Source organism: Corapipo altera, unplaced genomic scaffold (genome assembly GCF_003945725.1).
Source record: "Corapipo altera isolate COAL_440 unplaced genomic scaffold, ASM394572v1 65, whole genome shotgun sequence".
Lineage (NCBI taxonomy): Eukaryota > Metazoa > Chordata > Aves > Passeriformes > Pipridae > Corapipo > Corapipo altera.
In genome coordinates, this window is record NW_020884891.1 from 11,119,428 (window position 1) to 11,144,064 (window position 24,637).

At 44.3% G+C, this 24,637-nt stretch overlaps 1 protein-coding gene across 1 annotated transcript; it reads left to right on the top strand.

Moving 5' to 3' along the window:
- The first annotated feature begins 56 nt into the window (after positions 1-56).
- On the top strand, positions 57-23,713 carry RNF128 (ring finger protein 128, E3 ubiquitin protein ligase). Its single transcript, XM_027645206.1, has 7 exons — positions 57-530; positions 11,766-12,013; positions 16,454-16,525; positions 17,106-17,188; positions 19,730-19,826; positions 20,669-20,846; positions 22,269-23,713. The coding sequence occupies exons 1-7, from the start codon at positions 89-91 to the stop codon at positions 22,403-22,405; spliced, it is 1,257 nt and encodes a 418-aa protein (XP_027501007.1). The 5' UTR covers positions 57-88; the 3' UTR covers positions 22,406-23,713.
- Positions 23,714-24,637: the final 924 nt, after the last annotated feature.

Here is a 24,637-nt window from a genome sequence, read left to right on the forward strand (position 1 = left end):
GGGCCGCGGCGGGGGCGGCCCCGCTCCTCCCCCGGCAGCCGCGGCGGCGGCTTTAGGCGGCGGCGCGGCCGGGCCGGGCCGTGCGGTGATGCCGTCGGGGGCCGCGCTGGTGGCGCTGGCCGCGCTGCTTTGTGCCGTCCCGCCGCCCGGTCCCCGCGGGGCGGCGGCGGCCGCGGCGTGGACAGCCTGGCTGAACGTGTCGTGGGAGAGCGGCGCGGACCGCAACCGGAGCGGGTGGGAGGCGGGCGAGAGCGGCCTGTACGGGCTGGACTCGCCGCTGCAGTCGGCCGAGGGGCTGCTGGTGCTGCCCGACAGCCCCGACGCCTTCAACGCCTGCAACGCGCTCACCAACTTCAGCGGGGCCCCCCCGCCCGGCGGCGGCTCCCCGGGCTGGCTCGCCCTCATCCAGCGCGGCGGCGGCTGCTCCTTCGCCGACAAGATCCGCCTGGCCGCGGAGCGCGGCGCCGCCGCCGCCGTCATCTACAACTACCGCGGCACCGGCAACGAGGTGCTGCCCATGTCCCACCACGGTGAGCGCCGGGGGCGGGCGGGCTTGGGCAGAGAGGGGTCCCCGCGCTGGGAGCGGTGCGGGAACGGGGCACTGCCCGGGCTCGGCCCCCGCCGCACATCCCAGCGCGGCTCCTCAGTAACAGCCGGGAATGTCCCAGCCTCTCCCGCACCGGGGGAGTCTCTGGCCGGTGCTGTTCCGCGCGCTGTGGCTGCCGTTGGTTTTCCTCTGATTAATGAGTAACTGTTCGCGAAAGCTGCGGCGGGGGCTGGGGCTGAGGGCGAGCGGGCTCTCCCCGAGCGCTCCGGCCGGGCCGGGCCCGGGCTGTAGGTGTGCGGGGCTGGCGATGTCTCCACTTGGTTTGGGTTTCTGGCCTGAGCCGGTATCCGCCAGCGGTGATGGATGCTGAGGTTTTTAAAGCCTGTTAAGCCTGTGGAGTTGATTTGGGCCGTGAAATAGGCTGGGTTTCCATGCTCAGACACCAATTCTCCCTATGCCTCCACTAACTAGAAATAGATGGAGTGCGAGACTCTTCTGTAGGTAACTTTTCAGCAGTAAAATGCCACTTGCAATGGAAGAAGCTGAATCCCTTTAAAGGTTATTTTCCAGTTCGGAGACGCTGATGACAGAGCCCCTCTTCTCTTGCTGTAGAAAGTCTCCTACTTGCCAGAAGTGTTTTGGATTTTTTCCTGATCTGCCCATCTTTCAAATGAAGAATGAGATTTGACTGTGTTTAGGCTAATGTTACCTGCAGCCCTAGGCTGAAGGCTGTGTAAATGCCTTCTGGTGACAACCTGAGTAAGGTGAATGGCTTTGGTGACTCTGTCCAGCTGTTGGACAGATGTGCACACACCTGCTGGGCATGTTGGAATTCTGTGAAGTGGCACTGCTTTGGAAAGCCCTGTCTTCTGGAGTGAAATAAAACAGTGAAAAAATAAAACAGTGCGTCTTCAAACTTTGAGTGATGAAAAAAATAATTATATCCTTGCAGCACCCCTCTTAGAAAGGGTGGAGAGGATTTCTGTCTCTTAGCTATGAAGGCAAGTGTTCTGGTGAGACAAGGAAACAGTAGCTGCCTCTGGATTTTCATTGTGTGCAGTCTTAATGAACTGTAGGACTGCTGGTACTCTGCTTTAAGAATTTAAAACATACAGTCTGGACAGGCCTTTCTGAGGCAGAGCTTTCTTATGTAATCAAATCATCAGCTGACAAATGCTATTGAGATCTGGCTATTGCTGGGCGAGTTCCTCCTGCTGAACTGACGGGAGCATCCCTGCCTTGAGCCCTGTTCACTGTGTGCCTGCCTAATCCTGCAGCTCTTGGAGGAGCTCCCTTGGCACTGCTGGCTTGGGTAGGTCACTGCTGAACCTGTTCTTGAGAGGAAGGGCTATGTGCTCCTGCCCTCTCCTCCATCCTGGCTGCTGGGAGACTTAAAGCATCTTAACCTTGCCAGGAGCTGCCTCTTGAAATAAGCCATGTGCTCTCTGCAGGGTCTGCTCCAAGAGGAGCTCCCTCCTTTTCCTGTGCTGTCCTTAAGCTTTCTGCTGAGGCATTTGTGTCAGAGTGGCTCTAGCTGTCCTGATTATCCTGTGTGATGGGTTACTGGCTGGAGGGCATGTTGAAACTTCCCAGCTGAACTGCAGACAAATAGGACAGGGACTGCTTGGAGAAGACAGCTTCTGTCAAACCACATATTTAATCTGCGTGACTCCTCCTTGCCATGTCCTAGCACAATTACTGGGCTAAGCTTGTTGCTGCTGTTGCTTGTCCTTGTTTTAGTCCTTCACTTTCTTTCCTGTTCCAGCCTCCCTTCTTCTCTGGGTTTGAGTTCTTCCTCTATCACCACATTTGTCTGCGAGTCCCTGTTCTTACCTCTTCCCACAGCAGTGCTCTTCCTTCTGCTTATGGGGCTTTGGTGACATGCTGTGCTTGGGCCAGTCCTGCCTTCTGCTCCTTCTGGGAGCCAGTGCTCTCCAGCCAAACTTGACAAACATTGCAGGCTTTGAACACAGCCCAGCTGAGGTGAAGCGAGCTACAAGTCACCAGCCTCATTGAGTTTGCCAAGTGCAGGATACTGCTTGTGTAATGCTGATGAGGTCAGCTTACAGCACTGCACCTCAAACTTAGGAGGTGAGAGCTGGTCATACTGCCCTTTGCTGCACTGTGCTTTGGGATGTTGGCCTCTGTTGGTGGCACTGGATGCCCCAACTCTTCTGGAGGCAGTGTTGAAGGTGGCCCTGCTCATAAAGAACTGTTTTTGTGCAAGTACAGCTCCCGCCGTGGCTGTAACGGCTGTAGCTGTGCTAACGGTGACTTCACAATCTGAGTTTCCTCATTGGTTTAATTTCTGCTCTAACTGGGGCTATCATATGCCATCAAGTGAAACCAGACAAAACCAGGCACTTCCTCCAAGCTGAGGCAATGGGAAGTAGTGGGGAGATGTCTTTGCTGGGGCAAAAGCCTTGGAGCTTTGACATCTCCTCCTGCCAGCAGTGCTGAGGGCAGGAGCTGTCGTCTGCCTGGCAGAGAAGGAAGATCTCCTTCTCTGATAAAATATACGGGGCTTTGATAAAATATATGGCACAACATGCTTTTCTTCACAGAACCTTGGTAGCAACAAAACATGAAGTTAGTAAGAGAACCTTATCTGAAAGTGCTGTGTGTGTTTTTCTGGGGCTGTCAAACTTGGCTTTTGAAGCAACTTTATTGTTTAGACTTAAATGGGCTTGTATTTGAAGCAGAGTTTGTCCTACTCATCCTGCTTACAGAGAATTTTTTCTTATTGTGTTTGGTTTGATGAATTCTTTTTTGCTCATATCAGTGCTCTGATATAAACTTTTGGTGTGCCAACTTAAAAAAACCCAACAAACAAAAAAACAAACCCCCCCAAAAAAAACCCCCAAACACACACACACAGAAACAACAACAACAAAGAACCCCCCAAAAACAAAACAAAAAAACCCCCAAAACCGAAGAAAACCCCAACTAAACAACAAAAACAACCCAACAAAACAATCCACCGACAATAAAAACAACAGAACACAATAAATAGCCAAATCAGATATGATCAAGTCCTGCCTAATCATCTTTAATGTGTAGAATGCCAAGAATTTAATGGAGTCCAAAGTAACGTTTACTTTGTGCTTTTATAAGCACGAACCTGTATCAATTAGCAAACTTGAGTTTTAATCGTGTGCAGTTTAAGGAGATGGTACCGCTCTGTGGCAGGCTGAGCAAGGTTTCAAAGTACAGTTCTGTGTGCTCATAACTGCACCTCTCTGTAATCTCTATTGACCTTCTGAAAAAGACATTTGATTGGAGAAAACCAGCAACATGTGGGGGAAAAAGTGCAGGGCAAGAGTTGATTTGTTTTAAAGGTGGACCTTGCCTTAAGGTAGAACCAGGTTGTTAGGTGGCTTGGGGGTATGGTAGTACCCATGGAAAGCATTCTTTGCTGTTCATTGTGTCCCTGCAGCTGGTGGAGAAGGATTCCTTGCAGGTCAGAAAGCAACTGTGAAAATTTTCTTTGGTTTCTTTCTTGTGGTATAACTCTAGACTTGAGAAGCACATCACCTGATCTGAAGAGGGCTTATTCTGGGGGAACACAGCTAAATAATTCTGGCTAAAGCAGTAACAGCATGTCTCAGGCTAACAAGATCTGGTTCAAGTGTAAACTTGCATCAGTGGGTGAAAGGGGAAGGAAAGGTTAAATATGTAGCACAGCCACTTAACTTGTTCTGCAGGAATTTCACTGAGGTAAAGGCTTATCTCCATATGCTTAGAGAAAACAGTGTATGGCAAAAGTGTCTAATTGTGCTCTGCTCCAACTTCTTATGAGGTGTGATCTTCAGAAACAAGCTAAAACTTCTTCATGGTATTAAAAGGCTGATGTGAGCTGTAAAACTGTTAAAGATTGAGACAGAATTGTAATCCCAAGGCAGGCTGTGCTGAGGCTTTGTAAGCATTCTGTAAACAACTGGAGTACCTCTCCATTGCAATGAATTGTGCTGAGGACATGTCAGGTGAGGAATGAGGATGCAAGGTCTAATTGATGACACTTGCTGTCTCATGTTACCTGGCCATGGCCAGGTGAGACTCTGAAGATTATTTAGCCCTTCCTACCAGCACTCCTTTTTGAGAAGGACCTTGAATGCATCTGCTGTGCCTCAATGGTATTTGCAGTCTGTAGTGTCTGGAGTTTATAGCTCTTTGCATCTGAGAATTAACTCTTCCATTTGTATGTGTTGCAAATTTGTCTTTATGTGCTCAGTTTGGTTCTCCTGGCTGCCTGGTTTAGAGTAAATTAATGTCACAGCTGTAGAGGCATTCAGACAACCAGCCCTGGTACGTGGGTCTGGCTGGTGACCCTGATCTGCCCTCCTGCAGGGTAAGGTGGGGTGTGACTGTGTGACAGTGAGTTGGGGCTGCCCACAGCACAAAGGTCTGTGAGCAAGCAGGAGACCACTGAGAAGCTGGATAGACTAACTAGTGCTATTGACAACTTCTGATCCCTGCCATTGCTCCTTGTGATATAATTTAGGTACCTCTGTGCCATGGAAAACCGCAGGAAAAGGCATCACCCTTTAGATAGCCTGAAATAGGTCTGTGAAGTGCCCTTGCTCTTTGAGTTTACTGGGCTGTTGAAATGTGAAAGGATGAATTAAAATCCTAAGTGACAGCTGTGGTAGCAGAGGCTTCATTGTGTGGGACATCATGTCCTTAAAACAATGACAGTGCTTGTTTGCCTCCAGTCCTGAATGTGCTGGTGAGCACACAGTGATCAGCTCAGCACGGTTCCCCACTGTATCCAGTGTGAGCTGTCATCTTTCCACAGACAGATGCCTTCTGGCTTACACTGTGCTGACTTACATCATTTTACCATTAGCTTTCTCAAACTCACTTGTTCCCAGTAAGCACTTAGCTGCCACCAGCATGTGGAGAGCAAGGGATATTTAGCGGTGAGCTCAATCTCATTCAAAGAGGGTGAGCAATGTATTTACTAAATCAAAACTGCTGAAAGCTGTTGAGTAAATTCAGCGAAGAATTTTCATTAGGGAATGTTGCTCTCTGTTTCTTCAGGAGGTATTAGATGCTGTTTGCTAGATTGAAAGGTGATATTTTACTCTTGCAAGTGCCACTGACCAAAGAGCACGTGAAGAGAGCCATCCTACAGGTCTCATTAATCTCTGTGCCCTTAATAAGTGTTACTGTTTTGGATGCTGTTTTAAACAATGATTTCATGTTATAAATATTCTAAGACTTAGGGCCTGGGAGCATTTACATAGGTCTTAAAGGCTCAGAAAGGGGAGAGGGAGAGAAGAAAAAGGCTAGTAATTGTTGGATTCACTCGACAAATAATAACACTGTCTAAACTAAATAGAGTGCAGGTTTGTTTCCACCTCCAGTATCCCCTGTGGACCACTGGAAACTCACATCATGTAAAACTACCTTTGGTCTTGATGTGCTCCTTCAGACACTCAGCCTGTTTGGTAAAGTTTCCCTGCACTTCCTAGTGTGGAAATCTTCCTTCTCCACAGTAACATAGGGTGGCCCAGCTGGAGGCCATCCTCTCCGAGGAGTCTCCTTAGACTAACATGTAGTGTCTCACCAGGAGTGCTGAGTCCAGTTCTGAGCTCCTCAGTTCAGGACAGACATGGAGGGCCTGGACTGAGCCCAGGGAAGGGCTACGAAGATGATGAGGGACTGGAGTATTTCTCCTGTGAGGAAAGCTGAGGGAGCAGGGCCTGTTCAGCCTGGAGAAGACTGAGGGACCTCATCAATAAAATATGTTTTATTATCAACAAAAAATATGTTAAGGGTGGGTGTCAAGAGGATGGGACCAAAGTCTCTTCAGTGGTGCCCAGTGACAGAACAAGGGGTAACAGGCAGAAACTGAAACACAGAAAGTTCCACCTGAATAGGAAGAAAAACTACTGTGAGGGTGACAACACTGGAACAGGCTGCCCAGAGAGGTTGTGGAGTCTCTCTCACTGGAGATATTCAAAAGTTGTCTGGATGTGATCCTGTGCAACCCGTTCTGGGTGAACCTGCTTTAACAGGGGGGTTGGACTAGGTGATTTCCAGAGGTTGTTTCCCACCCCAGCCATTCCATGATTTTGTGTGAATGTTTACTTCTGTGTGCTGAAAGGCTTGTGTGTTGAGGAGGAAGAGATCAGGCATAGTGCCATCTGTCAAGTAAAGCAAGCTGAAAGTAGATTTAATTAAGCCTAGGAGATAGTGTGAGGAAGAAGACAGTTTAATCAAAAAGCTGAGGGCACAAGGGGCTGTTACTTTAAATAACTGCAAAATAGCCTGGAAGTGAGCAATTCTTTTATCTTGGTGGCAGGTAATGTTTGGAGTGGAGAACAGGCAGAGCAGGGGAAGGAGAAGGGACAAGCCTATGAACATGTCAGCTTATCCAGGCTTAAGTTGTTCCTGAACTGAGTTCAGTCACCCTCCCCTCTTGCAAAGGGGAGAGCTTATTGCAGGGCAATAAAGGCGTTTCCTCTGACAGTGTCTGCGATGGAGGATGATTGTGGGGATGGGCACATTCCTGATGAGATTTTGCCTTGTGCGTCTGGATGAGAGCAGTCAGCACCCTTTTTTGTCCACAGTGTACCATGGATGAGAACAGAGCTGGCCTGCAGGCTCTGGTTTCCTAGTGTCTGAGGGAGAGCCCTCCTGTCCCTGGAGTGGTGTAGTGCTGAGACACGATGGCTTCTGTGTGCAGTGCTCGCCTGTCACCTGAGGTGAATTACATCATGTCAGTAATACCAGATCAGTCTGTGTACAATGATAGTTTATTTTCCTTCCTACTGTAACAGATAACATTAAGCTTGTACAGACCTGTTTGATAACCACCAGAAATCCCAGTACAGTGAGATAAGCAATATTTAAGATGTGTTTTTCTTTTTTTTTTTTTTTTTTAAACCTGAAGCCGGTATATCAGATACTCCTCTTACATGCCTGAGGAGTCAGGTGTGCTGATCTGGTGGGAAATGGTTGGAGTGTCAACTGACAGTATCTTTCATGTTAAAGTACAGGAGATGACTTGATCTCCTAATGCCTTTCTGCTGATGCTGGAGTTGGAGGGGTACCAGGGGAATACCTCTACCTCTTTGACTAAGGTTGAAGACACAGCGAGTGCTGATTTTGTGTGCTGAAAGTACCATATCATGTAGATAAAAGCAAAGATACAGCCATCAAGTTGAGAGTTTGTATTTAATCTCTTGAAAGAGCCTTCAGATATTGATTCTGCTCTGGTTAAGGAGAACCTGACCTTTCTTTGAGAATTCAAACTCCAAAGTCTGCTTTTTGCCTTTTTTTTTTTTTTTTTTATGTGAACATTCAAAATCAGAAGTAATTTCTTCCATTCTACACTTTCTGAGTGAGTGGCTCACATGGTGGTCAGCTGGGGCTGTTGAAATGGATTGCAGGTTCCACAGGACCGAGGGCTGTGTGGGGGTATTCCTGAGTGAAGTGTTGGGGTGAGCTGCTTTGGTTCTGGAGAGAAACAACACAGCTGTACCACGGCAGAGGCACAGGCACTCTCTGGACAAAGTGAAAGAATACTGGCAAAACTTAATTTCACTCCACTTAAAGATGATGCAAAACTTTGGAATTTCAGAAAGGGGGGGGGGAAATTACAGAATCAAAAACGTTGGAGTTTGTGTATGGCATGCTAGCTTTTCCTTGTTCTGAAATAACTTGCCAACTTATCATCTTTTATACCTTCTTTCTTAAAAATGCCCTCAGAATTGTTGCCTTCCTCAAATGTTTTCACCAGTGTTGCAGCTTGGTCTGCTCCCAAAGAGGAAAAGGTCCTATAACAATATTACATCCTGTTCATTGTAAATGGTGATAGAGACATTATAGGGGTTTGGCTTTTGCTATCCAAGAAAAGAACAGTCTATGGAATTTGCTCAAAGCTACACTGAAGCCTTTAAAGCAAAATGAAGGGGTCTTTCATGTCTTAATTGAAGCAGAATTTACTTGGTTTAAACAATGCAAAATGGTTCCAATGCCTGAACAAGCTGAGAAACTACTTTTGAGTTGGGGTAGAGGAGCTGACTTAGAGCTGGAGTCCTTGAGTTGTCTTTGGTCAGGGGATTTTTTGGCCCTGAGATCTGAACCTTGCCTTGATGTGCTTTAATGCATGAGCAGATTGTGATTTTTATTGCTAAAAGTGACTGCTCTTAAGCATGGATTAGGTTCCACTGCAGTCTGCTGAATATTGTGGGGTGAATGTTCTCCAGGACCTAGAATTTTCTTGGTTCATGATAGATTTATCTGTAGCACACACAAGATTAGTACTGGATTATAATAATCTTCCTAAATGAATATGAAAAGACAGGTGTTTACTATGCAAAAGTTAATGCTCCCAGCTCTATGCTACCCTTACACATCGCATTTCTCTCCTGAATTGCCAAACCCCCAGCTTCATGTTTACAGGGAGCAGAAGTGTAATGGCAGAACAAGTGAAGTCTTTGCAGGGCAGTGTTTAATATAGGTATTGATATTGGTATAAATAGGTGCAAACTCCAGTCTGCATTTAAGTCAACCTGATACAGGAAGGTAAGACTTTGATCCCAGTCATGCACTGTCCTTGTGTGCCCAATCTGCTTGTGCCCCAGCTCTTCCCTGCCACAATGCACCATTGAGGTTCTTGTGCTTCATCTGTGCTAACCCATTTCCTCCAGATTTTGACCAGCAGGTACCTCCTGCAAAACTCCAAATCTAGAGGCAGGCTGTGTTTCTCTAAAGACTTGAATAACTTTCCCTCTCCAGTTTCACAAGGAATGGGAAAGGAAGGAGGATGGGAAATGTTTAACTAAACAGGTCTTGCTTCTGTTTAGCAGTGAACCCATTATTAGCTAAACACCAGCAGCTTAATTTCACCTTCTAGTGTCCTTTAAACCTGTTAGAGAAACTTTACCTGAACCACAAAAGCTGAGAACATCTGGGTGATGAACTTGGGTTTCTGTGAGGTTTTTGCCATGCACAACTAACTGACTTTTCTTTTGCTTTGCTGCAGTCTGGGCGGTTAGAAAGCTGACAGTTGAGGGCAACTGCTGTGTTTGAGACACCTCTGCAGATGTCCCCTCAAATACCTTGTTTCCAGTGTGATGCTTGAGTCTCTGTCCAGGTCCTTGTTTCAAGGCCACTGTAACACGTTTCAGTACCTATCAAGGTGGGACCCACCCAGCAGCTCAGGGAGTGTTGGGTGGGGGTGATCCTTATGCTTTTATTCTAGAAGCACAGCAGTTGTCCAAAACGTGGTGCTGATGGAAATGGCCACTCTTCTGCCCTTGTTGAGCCAGTGTCAAAGCCACCAGCTGGTGCTTGCATGTGCTTATCCAAAGCAGAGCTGAAATTGCAAGAGAAATCTCTGGGGGTGAAAAGAGTCAGGAGGAATTAAAGCTGTCATCTAAAGACATCTTTGTGAACTGATCAGCTTGAGACTTAAATGGAAGATGTTTTTTTCTTTAAGGGTAAAACTCATCCACAGCAGATGGCTTAGTAGCTGGAGTGGTTTTTTGCAGGCTGATGGTGACGTTTCGTTAACAGGAGTCCCCACACTGCATCTTGTGTTGTGCATAACCACAAGCTATATTTGCTGTGAGACGTGCAGAAGCAAAGGGACATAAGGCAGAACAAGCCTTTTTTGATTTTTATTTTTTTTTTTGGTAGGCTTTTTATTTTCTCATGGTTGTAGCCTGCTCTTTCACACTTTCTTCCATGCTTATGAAAGCATGTCTCAGCATCTGACTTGACCCATGCTTAATTCTTTGCTTGCTCCTAACACCTGACTCCGGCTCATTTTCTAACTGATGTATAAGCCCTAGTTAATCCTAAAGGACAGTAGTTGCAGCTTGGCTGGTTTTTATTTTTTAAATTACTTTTTCCTCTTTTCTGTGTGATGTCCTTCTCATTAAAGTTTAGTCCCACTAAAGAGGGTTGCTTGCCATGCTGGATCACAGACATGTGAACAAGCTGGAAAACTAATGAGCGCTTTCTCCAATGACAGCCTTTGTGATTTAGCACCAGTTCTAATTTTTTGGTATCTGAAAGTTGCATAAGGTTTCTCTTAGGAGAGGGACAAACAATTGGTCTCCCCATAAAAGTGTTTGGCTGGGAGGTTACGTAAAAATAGCACTTCTGTAACAGTCTTTTGTTCCTCCACCATGCAATGTCTATTATGAATATTGTGCAGGTGATGGTTTAATGCAGCAGGACTCCTGATCAGCTGGTCTTCAAATCTATTTTTCTTGTATTTAGTTTAGAGAGATACCGGTGGTAATTTACTCATCTCCCTTTCTCCATGTTCTTTTTTGTTTGTTTGTTTGTTTTTTATCTTTACCTCTTAAGAGCCTCTCTGTTATATTGGGACTGTCTGAAGTTCCTGCAAATGGTATCAAATGTCCTCAAGTCCTTGCATGTCACTGAAAGGAAAGCAGTTTCTTCTGGTCTGTGCTTGGGGACTGGAGTTGGTTGAAATTTCTTCCTACCATAGAACTTTTTGTTCCTTTGATTTGTTATGGTGTTAAACTGAGTGAATAAAACCTGTTGTTAAAATCAGGATGGTGTTTGCCATCTTGCCACCAACTGTTTAAAAGCTGAGCATACCTCCCTCCATATTTGCTTCCCTCTGAATTTGCATTAGAAATTCACAAAAACATTTATAGTTCACAACCAAATTTCACTCAAATCATTTCTCAACTGCTGCTGAGAATACAGAAGCAAAGGCTGATCTATGGCTTTGACTGCTCAGTGTCTGGGGAAGTACTCAACAGTACTGTTAAATTTAGAAAAGAGGTGTTAAGAATTGACAATGGAACAGGAAGGGAGTCGGATTCATTACAGGAAGCAATTCCCACACAGATACTGCAATCCTCAGTGACCTCAGTCTGTAGAGGATTATTTTTAACTTCGTGTAGTTCAAAGGCATGTTAAAATGTAAATCACCAAAGTGTTGTGTCTAAATAGGACAGTGAGTGTCCTATATATGAGTGAGGAGTGCTATGGAGATGAGTGAATTCTAAACATACTCTAAATATGCTCTAAATATGCAGCTCACAGGTAACTGGACATACCTTTCAACTGGCCAAGCATATGGTGATGACACTTGCTCCATCAGCTCATGCTGAATGTACAAATACCAATTAGAAACTTCCCACAGTCTTTACTTGAACTGGAACATCTAAGACACTGATATAACACCTGATAACTGTACATGGATTCCCCTTCTCCTTTGCAGGTGCTGAAAAGATTGTTGCAATTATGATTGGCAACCTGAAGGGCATGGAGATCCTGCGGCGCATTCAGAGCGGCATGAAAGTGACAATGGTCATCGAAGTGGGGAAGAAGCGCAGCCTCTCCATGAATATCTTCACCATCCTCTTCATCTCGGTGTCGTTTTTCGTTGTTGCAGCAGCAACCTTGGGCTGCTATGTGTCTTACTCTGCTCGGAGACTCATTGTTGCAAGGGCCCAGTCCAGGGAGCAGGTGAGTCAGTGCCATCACTTTTTTATACCCCCAGGCCTACGTGGTGTGCATCTTAAGGGCAAAATGCTGGTTAAGCTCCAAAACGACTGAATTTGTTCCACAGGAAGGCATGTGATCTTTAAAATACTAAGAGATACACCTTTGAGCAGCTTAAAACTTTCCTGAAGAACAGCAAAAAGTAAACTGTCTGGAGAAAACAGTTGACTAGTTAACTGTGTCTTCTACAAATCTTATGCCCTGAACTGCAGTGCAGCCCTAATGCTGATGTATTGGAGGCTGTGAGAGAGCTAAACTGCTCTTAGCTGACCCTCACTCTTCCCACATAGCACTGCCCATGTGCCTGCTATAACAAGAAACATGATGGAAGTGTGTCTGCAAAATGGGGCATGACTTTGGCCACAGGTTGGGAGACTGCTGCCTGTTGAAAGCTGCTTTCTGACTGAAAGCTTTCTGAGAATTGCAGTAACAACCTCAAAGAAAAGTTAAAAAAAAGCACTGTTAAAGTACTCTTTAAACTCATGGAAGGGAGATGCTAATGTTATGTATCCAAGTAACTTTCTTCTGTCCAATAATATGATCAGCTCGTAGGACTAAAGCTCATAGCTTTGTCTTCAAAGTTTAATGCTAAACGAAGCTGGCCAGGGAAAACTGGGTGCCCTACACACTCTTTATTAAATCCAGTTGAAATGTTTCCTCCTTTGAAGGTATTTTACAGTGCAGTTGTGGAAGCCCAGCTTTATTCTGAGCTATCGGGCTTTCAAGAAGCTACAGATGTTATTAATGCCTCAGTGGTAGCTGCTACTGGGAAAATCCAGTCTGCTTGCCTAGCACCTTCACAAACTATTTCAGTCTTGGGCTTCGTGTGCAGAAAGAATTTACTGTAGATTGAAAAATAACATTGATAAATGACATGCCAGTTCCACATGATTTCAGCTGAACTGAAATCAGGGAGCCTTAGGAAGTGCTTTATAAAAAGTGTAAGAATAGGAGAAAGCTTGTCTGCTGTTGGGGGTGAAAATGTACTATTCTATCAAAGTGAAACTCATAGACAATCCAGAATTGTTTTCAATTGTTTTTATGCCCTGGTATCTCAGACTGACCTCACAGCTAAGCAAAAAGTAATAAGAAAGTGCTTGTTAGTGAAGGTGAACTACTAAAAGGTGGTGCTACAGTGTGCCCTGCTAGCCAGCTGATTGGATTTTCAGTGTAGACCAAAGTTTGAGACTTTTAGCTGCTTTGGCTCCAGGAAGTACTGCATGTTAGTCAAACAATTTACCAGCTTCAATTTACCAGCTTCCATGGTACGTGGGTAGCTTTCCTGTCATCATTCAGCCCTTTGGAAACTCAGATTGCCTGGATTTCAGTCTGTTAGTTGGTGGAGTAAAAGAGTGTGTTTTGTCTCCTTTCTTGCACACATGTGGAAGGGTTACATGTTCTTTTGGGAAGTGTCTTTAGGGAACAGTCAAGTGTATTGATAATGAAGTGTTACAGATTCTCCCTCTTTTCAAAGTGCACTGAAAATCATGTTGTTTCAGCACTTCAGTGTTGCTCTGAATGCATCCCTTTACTGCTCTTCAAAGTCTCTGTCTGCTTTTATGACCTTCCCTGTTGGATTGTCTTGCTGTTGTGTGAGGAATCTTTTAAAGGGTCAGTCAACCACTGGAACCAAAGAAACACTTTTGAATGACTCTCTGGAGTGGTACAATGAGCTAACAGTGATATGTGATAATGATGTGCTGCAGCTTGTGAAGGGTTTCTTTAAAAATTGAGTGACTATTGAGAAGAACCAGTCACATTGTCTTCTGGTCCAAGCAAAAAGATAAGTTTAGTAGCACATGTGTCCCTACCACAGTTAGTTAAAACAGAGTGGCTCTTTCCTCATGAGCTACCTAGGTAAACTGTTTGCAACCTGCTAGTTCCTTCTTGAATGCATCTTTTCTTCTGGGCTTGAAATTTAAGTCCCCAGCTCTGCAGTCTCTTGCTACATCATGTGGTTAGTGAGCAAAGACAAGTGTGGTAGGATGGCTTGCTACCTTTTTAGTCAGCAGAGTACTGACAAATTCAGTTCCTCAATATAGTAACCTTTCTTAATAATGCAAAATGGCCCATGATATTATCAGTGACCTGGTTTCTAATTTCAGCTCAAATCTTTGCTTCCATTGATTTCATAAAGATTAGATGTTGCAGCTGAGAAATTACCTAACTAATGGCTTTGGAGGAGGTGAGTTGCTCAACTTTCCACAGTTCAAAACTGTGTCCATGGCAGTAGCTACCTGTGGGGAAGAACTTCCTTAGCTTACAGGAGAAAAGCAGGAGTTCCTGACTTCCTTAGATCTTTCTTGTCTGCGTTGCTATGACCATGCTCACAGGGTGCCAGGAAGGCACTCTGCCCCCTTTATTCAGAAAGGGCTGGAGGTAAAATCAGCAGTGTTGGAGTGGGGAAGGCTGAGGACTAAGCGACTGCAAACCTAATTTTCCCAGTTAGGTACCTCACTACTTCAACATACCAGAGCCTGGATAGGAGCTGGGACCTGACCTGTTTTGTAATGTCTTGATTCTTTTTCCTCAACTTAGCTCTTTTTTTCTAGAGTTGCTGGGTTGGGACTTTTAGACTTCTCACATAATTAACATTTAACATTTGCTTGAAAAACTTGGCTTTGCAAAATGCTTTGACATTCCAAGCTCAAGTATCCTGGTAGACTATTCAATAAAAATCTTCCTCTTGCTTCCTTTCTCCATCCCCTGGAGGGGTGTTCTGCTGTACTTGCCAAAATCAATGTTAAAGGTGACTTTGCCATTGGTGCATTTAATGAAGAGCAATTAAACTGGTGCCTATGCAAAACTTAAAATATTGTTTCGGTAAATTATTAACAATGCAGCCAGTTGGGTCCTGTCTAATATGCTTGGCCTGACACGAGATGTGTAGATGAGATACCAAATGAGGGAGTACATTCCTAGAAAGTTCAGTTTTCATTTAATAACAAGTAGTGGCGACAGTTCTGGCTATGTATGAGAAGGACTAATATTGCTGCATTCTTCCTCTGTTGATGTTACCACATGTTGATTTTTACCACATTTGCTGCTCAGACTTCTAGGGGCCTCAGTAAAAAGCAGTACATGGCTGCTCTCTCAAACACTGACAAGGGGAACATCATTCCAAAGTTAACCATAAGTGACATACGGAAACATACATTCATGTCTTCAGCAAAAGCTTCCAAGAAAACTCATCTACTTCTTGTTCCTACAAAAATCTGCCTGAAAATGTGTTTGCATCCTCTACCTTTGGATTCTATCTGTCTCTTCCTTGATAGTTGTTAATAATTATCAGCTGTTAAACTCTCAAAAACCTGCACATGGATGCTCTATCCTAGGTCACCAAAATAATACTGATACACAAATAGCTCATTTTGCACCAAGATTGCTTGACAGTCTCTCAGGTGACCGTATAAATCAAGTTGTTTGCCATTAAGTGCTTCAGCACAGGGAATCTTGTGCAGACTTGAATAGCCAGTCCTTGTGAGTTTATTACGTGTCAGCAGCAGCCTTCCACCCACTTGTCCTTTTGTACTTGTGCCACCAGCACTGCACTTGGAAAAGATTCATGTGACTGGGCTAAAATGCCTAAGGAGATGGAATGCTGGAAAGCTAACAGTGCGGGGCTCCTGCACAGAGCAGCTGTATTGGAAAGAGGCTTTTTGGTTAGCTGCAAAACTGAAGACTGGTCTGTCCCTGAGGTAGGTGTTGTGCTGGGACAGCACTTTCAGAGCTGCCTGATATGCCTCCGTGTCCTGAGGCAGTAAGTGCACCGGCGAGGGAGAGGACAGTCCTATTCTTTGTGTTGGTGGAACAGCCGCAACCTGTGACCTTTAAGCAGAGGAGTTGGCTCCTGGGCTAATTCCAGTGCTGCATTCACAGCTGGACACCAACAGTTGCCAGGCAAGCTGTAAATCGGTGGGGACAGAGGAGTAGTTGAGGGTGCGTTGGAGGTGAGTGGGCTGATCGGTGCAGAATCTCTCACTGTTCATCAGGACCTGAGTGTGTGGCAGGAAAGTGCCATAAAGTGAGTAAAACTATTGACTGTTGGACTCAGTGTTCGGTCTTCTGTACCAAGTCAGTTTGAAGGCTTCTGTTTGTTTTGGTTGGGTCTAATCTGATCAAGAAGAAACCCTTGGAATTCCTGTGTTTGTGAAAAGGTTGGGTAAAAGCAAAGCAGATGCTAGTGCCTTGTTGGTGAATCATCTAGTCAATAACCACATCAGTATGTCCTGAAACTCTGTTTCATGGTGTCTTGAAATAGCATGGTCATGCTTACTTGGCTTGTTGTGATAACATCTGGGTTCTAAAACTGTTGCCTGCTTGCTGGTAGGCACCCGGGTAAGTATTAGTAACTTAATAGAAAAATGACCGTGTTTAATTAACCAGGGCTGCTTTCTGTCACAGCGACGACTACGGGCCAGGGCTAAGAAGGCCATTGAAGAGATGCAGCTGCGCACCTTGAAGGAAGGGGACAAGGTAGGACTGATCCTATGACCTCATGTTTGTTATGGCACAGCCTTTGCACAGAGCCTGGAGAGTGGTCCACAGTACTGGAGCAGGATGCAGAAGTTTCTTTGAGCCCGTAACTGTTGGTGGCAAAGACAGTTCCTCTTTCAGACCATGTCCTTTTCCAGGCTGCAAGACTTCCTTATATTCTTATGAGTCAGGTTATTTTGTTAGCTGCTTGCTTGTAGTCTTGCTGAGGTGAGAGGTCCTAATTTTGCTGGCATGGATGCTTAAAGGTAAACTAGTATATCTAATCAGCTTCCCTGGCTTTTCTGTTTGAAACTAAAACTGGAGCTAGCAGTTTCTAAACCTCTACAGTACTGCCTCCAGTAATCCAAGCTGAAATTGTAAACCATGGGTTTAAACTTTAAATGCTTCTGTTGAAGTGTCAGCTTGACTGTGAGTAATCCACACAATGTTTATATAAGATTATATGTGGGAGCATCTTGGATGACTTTAGCTAGACCCCTTTGTCTGCAGTAAATCTGACTGGAGTTCAGAGGAAGCTTTCAAAGTCTGTTAATGGTATAAATTCATTTCACTGTTTTAGGAGACTGGTCCAGATGGGGATTCCTGTGTTGTGTGCTTTGAACAGTACAAGCCAAATGACGTAATGCGTGTTCTGACTTGCAAGTAAGTTGTCTTCCAAACTGCCCCTTTACCCAAAATCTGTAAGCGTGGCTGTTACTTGGCTGTTCCTTCTGCTGTGTTAACAAAGCTCATCAAACTTTAATCAAGTAGTTACACAGCAAGCATTCTTGAATCTGTCAAAACAATGTTTTGAACAACAGAAACTGTGTAAATATGCTCTTTTAGTGTGCCCCAATGGCCTGTGTTCGTAACTTCCCCATGAGTGGACTGAGAGGCATCACTTGGCAGACCACAGTGCCCCTCAAGGGCATGCCAGGGCTTCTAAAAGATTTATTCTCTTGCTGATATATAAGTATGTTACCACTAAATTGTGAGTAACTGGCAAAACGTTGCCCATTTCTTGTCCCTTAATTTACTGCTTACTAAGGGGGTTGTGCTTCTGCTGAACTTGTTAAACCATACTGACTTTTGTAGTTTAGAAGAAGGCATTTCTCTTCTTGTATGCATCCTCTGAAATAGAGACCAAAATAGAACTATAGCAGTTTATTTTTCTAGAATTCTCCCCTGTTGTATCTTACTGCTGTGGAAGCCCAATAGTGTAGCACAAAGACTGGGATTACTCCTAAGGTGAGGAATTAAGCTCCTTCAGGACTTAAGGAAACTTATTCTGTGGGACTCCCCCTGTGCCTGCTGAATAGGACTGCTCTGGCCAAGCATCTAAAAGCTGTCATGTGAATTGCACAAATTGTGTACTGGAAGAGGTTTCATAACCTTTGGGGAGGGTTACAAAAAGCACTTGGAAAAATTTTGATGTACGAAAAGTTCTGTAGAATAGCAAAATCTGTAGCTGGTGTGTGGTGAGCAGTGCTATCTGTCAAACACTGTCAAATCTGAGCTGGAGTTCCCTTTGCACCAGGTTACAGTTTTGCAAAGGCTTTCTCTGCTCCCAAGCAGTAGGACCTCTTAAGCTGTTTTATAACACAAAGTTGGGCTGCTAGGATGTTATCAACCAAATTCCTTGATCTAATGCTTAATACTTTAGAAAAAACCAAAACTGAATGAGCTTTCAGGCATGGATGAATGCTTAATCAGTTGTCTTGTCACGTTTATGCTCATGAGTAGTCTTGCTTAGTAATGAACTAAGTGCCATGAGTACAGAAACTTTTAGACAAGCTCCAGATACTTCTGGCTGATAGGAGACCTGACTTCTCATTATTTCCCTATAAACCCTGATAATCTTGATATGAACTTGCAAACAAAGCATTACTTATTGAGGTAAGAGTGGAGTAACTTCTTCTGAACTTTGCTGCATTATGCTTTGCTCTGAGATTGCTTTCCATACATTTGTGATGTTTCATTCCTCCTGGGCCCAAATGCAGCTCTATGAGGCACATGCTTAAGATGACTGGATGGACTTAGTAATCTTCACCAGTGGTGATCTCTGCCAGTATCAGCCATATTAAATTCTCTCTCACATGAGAGATAAACTGATATTTACTGCAAGAACACACTTGATTTTGATGGTTGACCTCAACACTGAGACTTTACTTGTTGAAAGCATTTAACTGTATTTATGAAAGAAGCAAGCAATCAAATGAGTCACACTGGTGGTATCTGAGTCCCTGGGGTGTGGGTGTTTGCCAAGGGCATTCTTGTCCAGAGAGTCAAACTGAAGGCATTTATAGTTGCAGATACACAAAACCAGTGGTAAATCCAAGGACTTAAAATAGTCAGGCATCCAGGAAGTTTCAGGTTGTACTCTAAACATTAAGCTGGAAGGAAGTGCTGGTGATGTGGGCTGAACTGGAGAATCCTTGGATCCTACTGGGCCATGGGCTACTGAGCACTGGATGTGGTGATCTCTGCACTTGTCTCATAATAGAGCTGATTAGTATTGAGCAGTGCCTGTCTGCCTTGCTGTTTCTATTCAGGCTGAGGGAACAGGCAGATTACAGGATTTCAAGTCATCCTCCTAAATCTGTGGCCTAATTTAGACCCATTGTGGAAGTGAATGTCTTAATAGAAGCACACATTTGCATCTGTGGTGGCTGAACTATATTTACTTTCTTGGGTGCACAGCCTGCCAAATATCCACTTGGAATACACAGTGATTGCATAGACAAAGCAAATGGGTGGGAGTACAGTTTATCTCGAGGACATTACTCTGTGAGATGATTTGTCTATGTAGTTCTAACAGAAATAAGTGCTATTTAGTCATCTGCATCTGCAGGACAGAGGTTAACCTTAAAGCTGAGGCTGAGACGTCAGTAATCGTATTTAGTTAAATTATCAGCTGGGAATGTATTTGAAAATGCATTTGGAAGAACAAAAGCTTTAGATTGGTGTAACAAAAATGATAATGCTGAATTTTCTAGCAAGTTATATCAAGATACTAATAAGCACAAACCAGCTACAGGCTGAGAGATCAACTATCCATAACTTTCAACTGAAACTTGAGGCAAAATAAGGTCGTCCACTCTAAAAGGAATAAATTCTCAGTGTTACCAAAGAGTTCTTCACAGGTGGCATATAAGCAGTCTTCCTGGTATGAAACCTAACCTGTTGGCTGCCTTCTTCCACCAGCCATGTCTTCCACAAGACCTGTATTGACCCCTGGCTTCTGGAACACGGGACGTGTCCACTGTGCAAATGTGACATCCTCAAAGTTTTGGGTGTTGAGGTAAGCCAGCATTCTGTCACAGTGGCAGCTGCCATTGTCAGCACTACACTGATGTAACAACATCTTGAGCTATTTCTTGCTGCCTCTAGAGCACTGGTGGTAAGCCCAGGTGTTGCCATGTCAGTGGCCAGATGCTACAGGACTGCTGTGTCCCTTTTAGGGAAACCTGCAGCTGACCTGGTCTGAGTTGGTATCACCTAAAGCCTTGGGCAGAACGTCAGCCAAAGCTGACTATCATGCATGGAAGAATCGCTCTTAACTCTTGTGCTTGCAGCTAAGGGTGTTTATCAAAGCTTCAGGAAGACTTCAACAGCTCATACTGTCCCTGAAACCTCTGTTCAGTTCCTCAGTACCCAGAGTCCTTGAAAAGTGAATGTGTTAGCATGGACATCATTCCTGGAGCCACGTGATTTCCTAGGATACATCAGGAATTTCTGATGTGTTCTGTGTTCTTTAATTGCTCATTGCTGCAAGTGCCAGGGGAAACTGCTTTTGCCAATGCCTGACACTGCCCGGACCAGCTAAAATGTATGCCAGAATTTGCCTGGGGGAGTCATATCTGCATTGAGTGGAAGGAAGACTCTCTTTTTGTGGTACTGGGCAGTAAATGAGTGAAGAATGCAGAAGCTATGTCTGAACTTCCCACTCAATTAGGCTATCTATAACTGGTTTTCCCCTATGATGTTGGAGGTTAACAGCAGAACTTTGATGACATTTTATTTTTTTTATCTCTGGGTAAAAGTGCCCTGGACTCAGTCCTTGCAAGTATTGGTCTCCTGGAAAGATGCAGCCTCCTATCAAGTTGTAACTTAAACCATTTTCTCTTTTTTTTTTCCACAAAGATGGATGTAGAAACACGGTCTGAGTCTGTGCAAGCCTCAGGATCCAGTGGGCAAAGACCTCTATCCACTGTCACTATGGTTAATGAAGATGATAATCTCAGCGAGACAGCGTCATCTGGATATGATTCCGTACAGGGCCCAGAGGAATCTGCTCAGGAAGCACATGCACCATCAGAAAGTATGTCTACTTTTTCTTCTGTCTTGCTGGACTGCACTGCACTTAGTTGCTTAGGCTGTGAATTAGGGGGGTTTGCCATAATAACATCTCACAGGGCTTGATCTTCCCTTTTGTTTTACACTCGATCTGACACTTGATCTTTGTTTTCAAATGAAACACAACCTTAGCGTGAATTAAAAGACGGAGCCTGTGAAAAGAGTAGTTAAAAAATCAGAGGCTTACTGCTTCAAGGGCAAAGAGATTTTTCCAAAGATGTCCCTCATCTCTTTGTGGAGATTTCATTTGGATGAGTGAGTGTTGCTTTGCCACCAGATCTATCTGCTTTAAGTAGTTACTTATTTACAGAAAACTTATGGGGAGTCTGTCCTGCTCTAGTTTAGATGGTGCAGGAGAGAGATGACAGGTACTTCAACTAAATTTCAGATTTTACCAGGGCTGAGTCATCCTTGAACACTTTCAGAGAATTTGAAATTCAGTTAATTTGAAAAGACTGTCAGCTTTTCTAAATACTTAATCTTTTTGAACAATAGCAAACTAATTGAAAATGTCTTTTATGTGCTTAACTTTGCCAACACATGCTCAGTGTTGCTGTTGGTGTTAAAAATGGAAAGCTTCCAGGTAAACAAACAAAAGTAGCTATCCCCTGGACTGTGGCATGGTGTAGGGAAGAGGAGTAAGGGGCAAGCTTTTGGAGGTGAAAGGGATGCTCTCTTTCCTGGGGGAAGCCTACTTGATAGGAAAATGGCATTTGCTCCCTGCCTCCTGTGTTGATGTGTTATATAGCAAGTGATGTGTGTATGGGAGTGCCCTGTTCAGCACCTCAGTAGAGCAGAGGACACTTGCTATGAGCTAAGCACCAGAAGTTGAAATTGCATCCCTACAGGCAATTAGAGTGATGCTGGATTAGTTACATGACTCAGGCTCTCGTGTATCCTCACTTGGAGTGGGAAGGACACACAGGAACATCACCTGAACAAGGTCAATCTGTAGGGAGAAGGCCATCCTCTATGAACCAATGTGGCCCCCACAGTTCATCCTGAACCTGGTCTCTAGGAGTTGGTCCTGATGCCTTCAGCAGCCCTAAAGATACAAGAACGGACGATCTCCTAGTTGGATTTCATAGCCTCATAGGGCCTTCTGTGGCTTGAGCACACAGCCTCTGCTTGCTCAGCACTACTGAGCTGAACAAGTATCTCTAGAAATGACAGGTGGTGTCAAGAATGGGCTCACAAACTAAGGAGGGGCAACAGAAGAGTGGTAGTTGGAGCATGGCCTTGGATTTCCAAATCTGCAGGAGAAGTGCTGGGGAAAGGACCACTGCAGTGAGCTTCTGGAAATCAAGTGAGCACAGTTCTCTTTATGGTAGTAAAGCTGGCCTGTGACACTTCTTAACTTGTCTTGACTTGGTTTTGTTCTGGACAGATGACAACACACCTCCTGTAAATGAAGAATCCCAGCCCTCCACTGTGACTGCCCTGTCGCAGGGTGACAACCCAGGTTTTGAGGGAGATGAAACGCCAGCTTCTGAGGGCAGGGTCGTTTGTGAAGTCACGCTCTAAGGACGTGCCCAGCAACATGGTGCAAGCCTTCTGCAAGGAGCTGCCTACTGCCATTCCATATATACCAAAAATTGCAAGACTGCTGCAGAAAATACTGCGTTGGCAATGTTTAGATAAATAGACTTGTTCAAATCACAATTGTATGGTTTGCCTTTCTTAAAACTGCATTTCCCACGTGAGTTTTAGCACTCTTCAGATAAAGCTGTCTTAAATATAAAGAAAACCAGCAGATTCTAACACTAAAACAAAAGTTCCATCTTCAACAAAGCTTCTCTTCAGTGTTTGAGTTGTTTAAATGAGAAGATTCTTTATGTTGTAGCTGTCTCTACTGGGAATCGTTTTGAGTTGGGGTTTTTTTGTTGTTTCTTGTTTTAATTCAAGTGGATTTTCATTGTAAACAAATTAATTTTTGATCTGGTGTAATGCTTATTTACAACACACGAGGTTTTTTTGAACAACACTGTATTTAATGTTTCAGTGCACTAATTTGATAGGAGAAAAGTGCGAACTAATGCTTGTAAAACTGGATTTCGTCCACAGTGTCTTTTGGTTCTCTAGGAAACCAACTGATTCTCTACCTCTCAACTCCAACCTGCCAACCACACATTCCTAAAGGGGAAGAAAAGAAAGCTGCAAGCTGACAGGCCAAATCTGACTTGCACAGTACCGTAAAGGGAACAACTGCAGGAACTTTTCAAGCCTTGTTAAACAGTCTGAAAGATCCTCAAGTGACTTGGGGAGTTATAACCATCTCTAGCACCAGCAATATGCCAGAGTCCTGGCTTTGTGGGAATCTGGGATGACTTCAGAAAGAGTAAACTGAAGATGAAACGATAGATTCTTCCCAAAGGATCTGCTGTGTTTTGTTCAGAAAGTGATGCAGCCTCTGAAAGATGCTGCACTGTTGCTGTGTGTTGTCTTGCTCAAGTGCACAAGCTGCAGGGAGAGCTGACGTCCTGTGAGTGTGACAGAGGGTTGGAGAAGCTGTCTGCCACCTGTGTGGAGTTGGGATGGGGTCAAGGAGGAACACTGGGTGCCTCAATAGTAAGTGACTTGGCCTTGCCCAGCAAAGGTAACTAAGGACGTCTTACAAATGCACTTTATTTTTTTACCTCTGTCTCTCTGACTAGTTTCTAATATTAGCAGGACTTTGCCTTAAAGCCTGCAGTAAAGAACTTCAGAATCTGGAGGGGAAAAGCAATGCATTTTATTAGTTATAGTACAAATTAAATGGTTGTAAATATTTCATAATTTGTATTGAATTTGAATATGAAAATGTAAATAAAACTCTATTTTTGATGATCCTGACTGACTTGAAATATTACCAACTCTCATATGGAAGCAGATGTTGAATTTTCCCTGTCCCACAACCCTGAAACTCAAAAATCAGCAGTGTTTGCTCAAAGTAATTGGACTAAGGAGTGCTAATTATGTGCAGGATGCTACTGTTACATGGATTGAAATTGTGTTGAGAGCTCAAAGCTAGTAACTGTACTCAATATAAAAGAAAGCCAAGCAGTTTAAGGTGTGTTCAGTGAGCTGCTTGATGTACCTCTGAATTGTTCTTGGAGGCATGTTCAGCACGAGGCAGTCTGCCGTGAACTCTTCAGATCAGACAGGCTGCATCTCACTTTTCCTCTGTCAGGTTGCTCAGCATCCCTTCCTTACTCCACAGGCTATGCTTGCTTTGAAGAAAGAGCATTTTAAAAATTACTACACGTCCTTTGTTCTGTGCTGTACTATGAGATGTAGTAAAGGCTTGTCGCTCTCCTGGCCGATTTTGGTAGCAATTAAGTCTTGTGTTTCTTTGTAGCTCAGTTCTAAGTCTAGTCTAGAAAACTCTAATTGCAAAGCTGACTATAGTCAGACTCCACTCTGAAGCTGTAATTTGCCTTTCTATTCTCCCTCTGAAGTGCAGAGCAGAGAAAGCAACAGCCAAGCAGTAAATGTGCAACCCCTGAGCACTTAATTTCATTTTCACAAAGTTTCTATAAATTTATTGTGGTGTGTATGCTGTAATGTAGTAGAATCTCATGAGGATACACTTGCCATGTGTTCATGCCAGTCTTATGTTCAACTGGGGGCAAGATTTGATGTTCAAGAAAAAAAAGGGGGGAGGGAATTCAGATAAATTCAGTGCATTGAAAGGCACTTTTTTTGTTTTGTTCCAATCATTTGTGTTGCTTCGTTTATGTAATTCAAGCTTTATATTTACTGTCTTTTAAGAGCAAC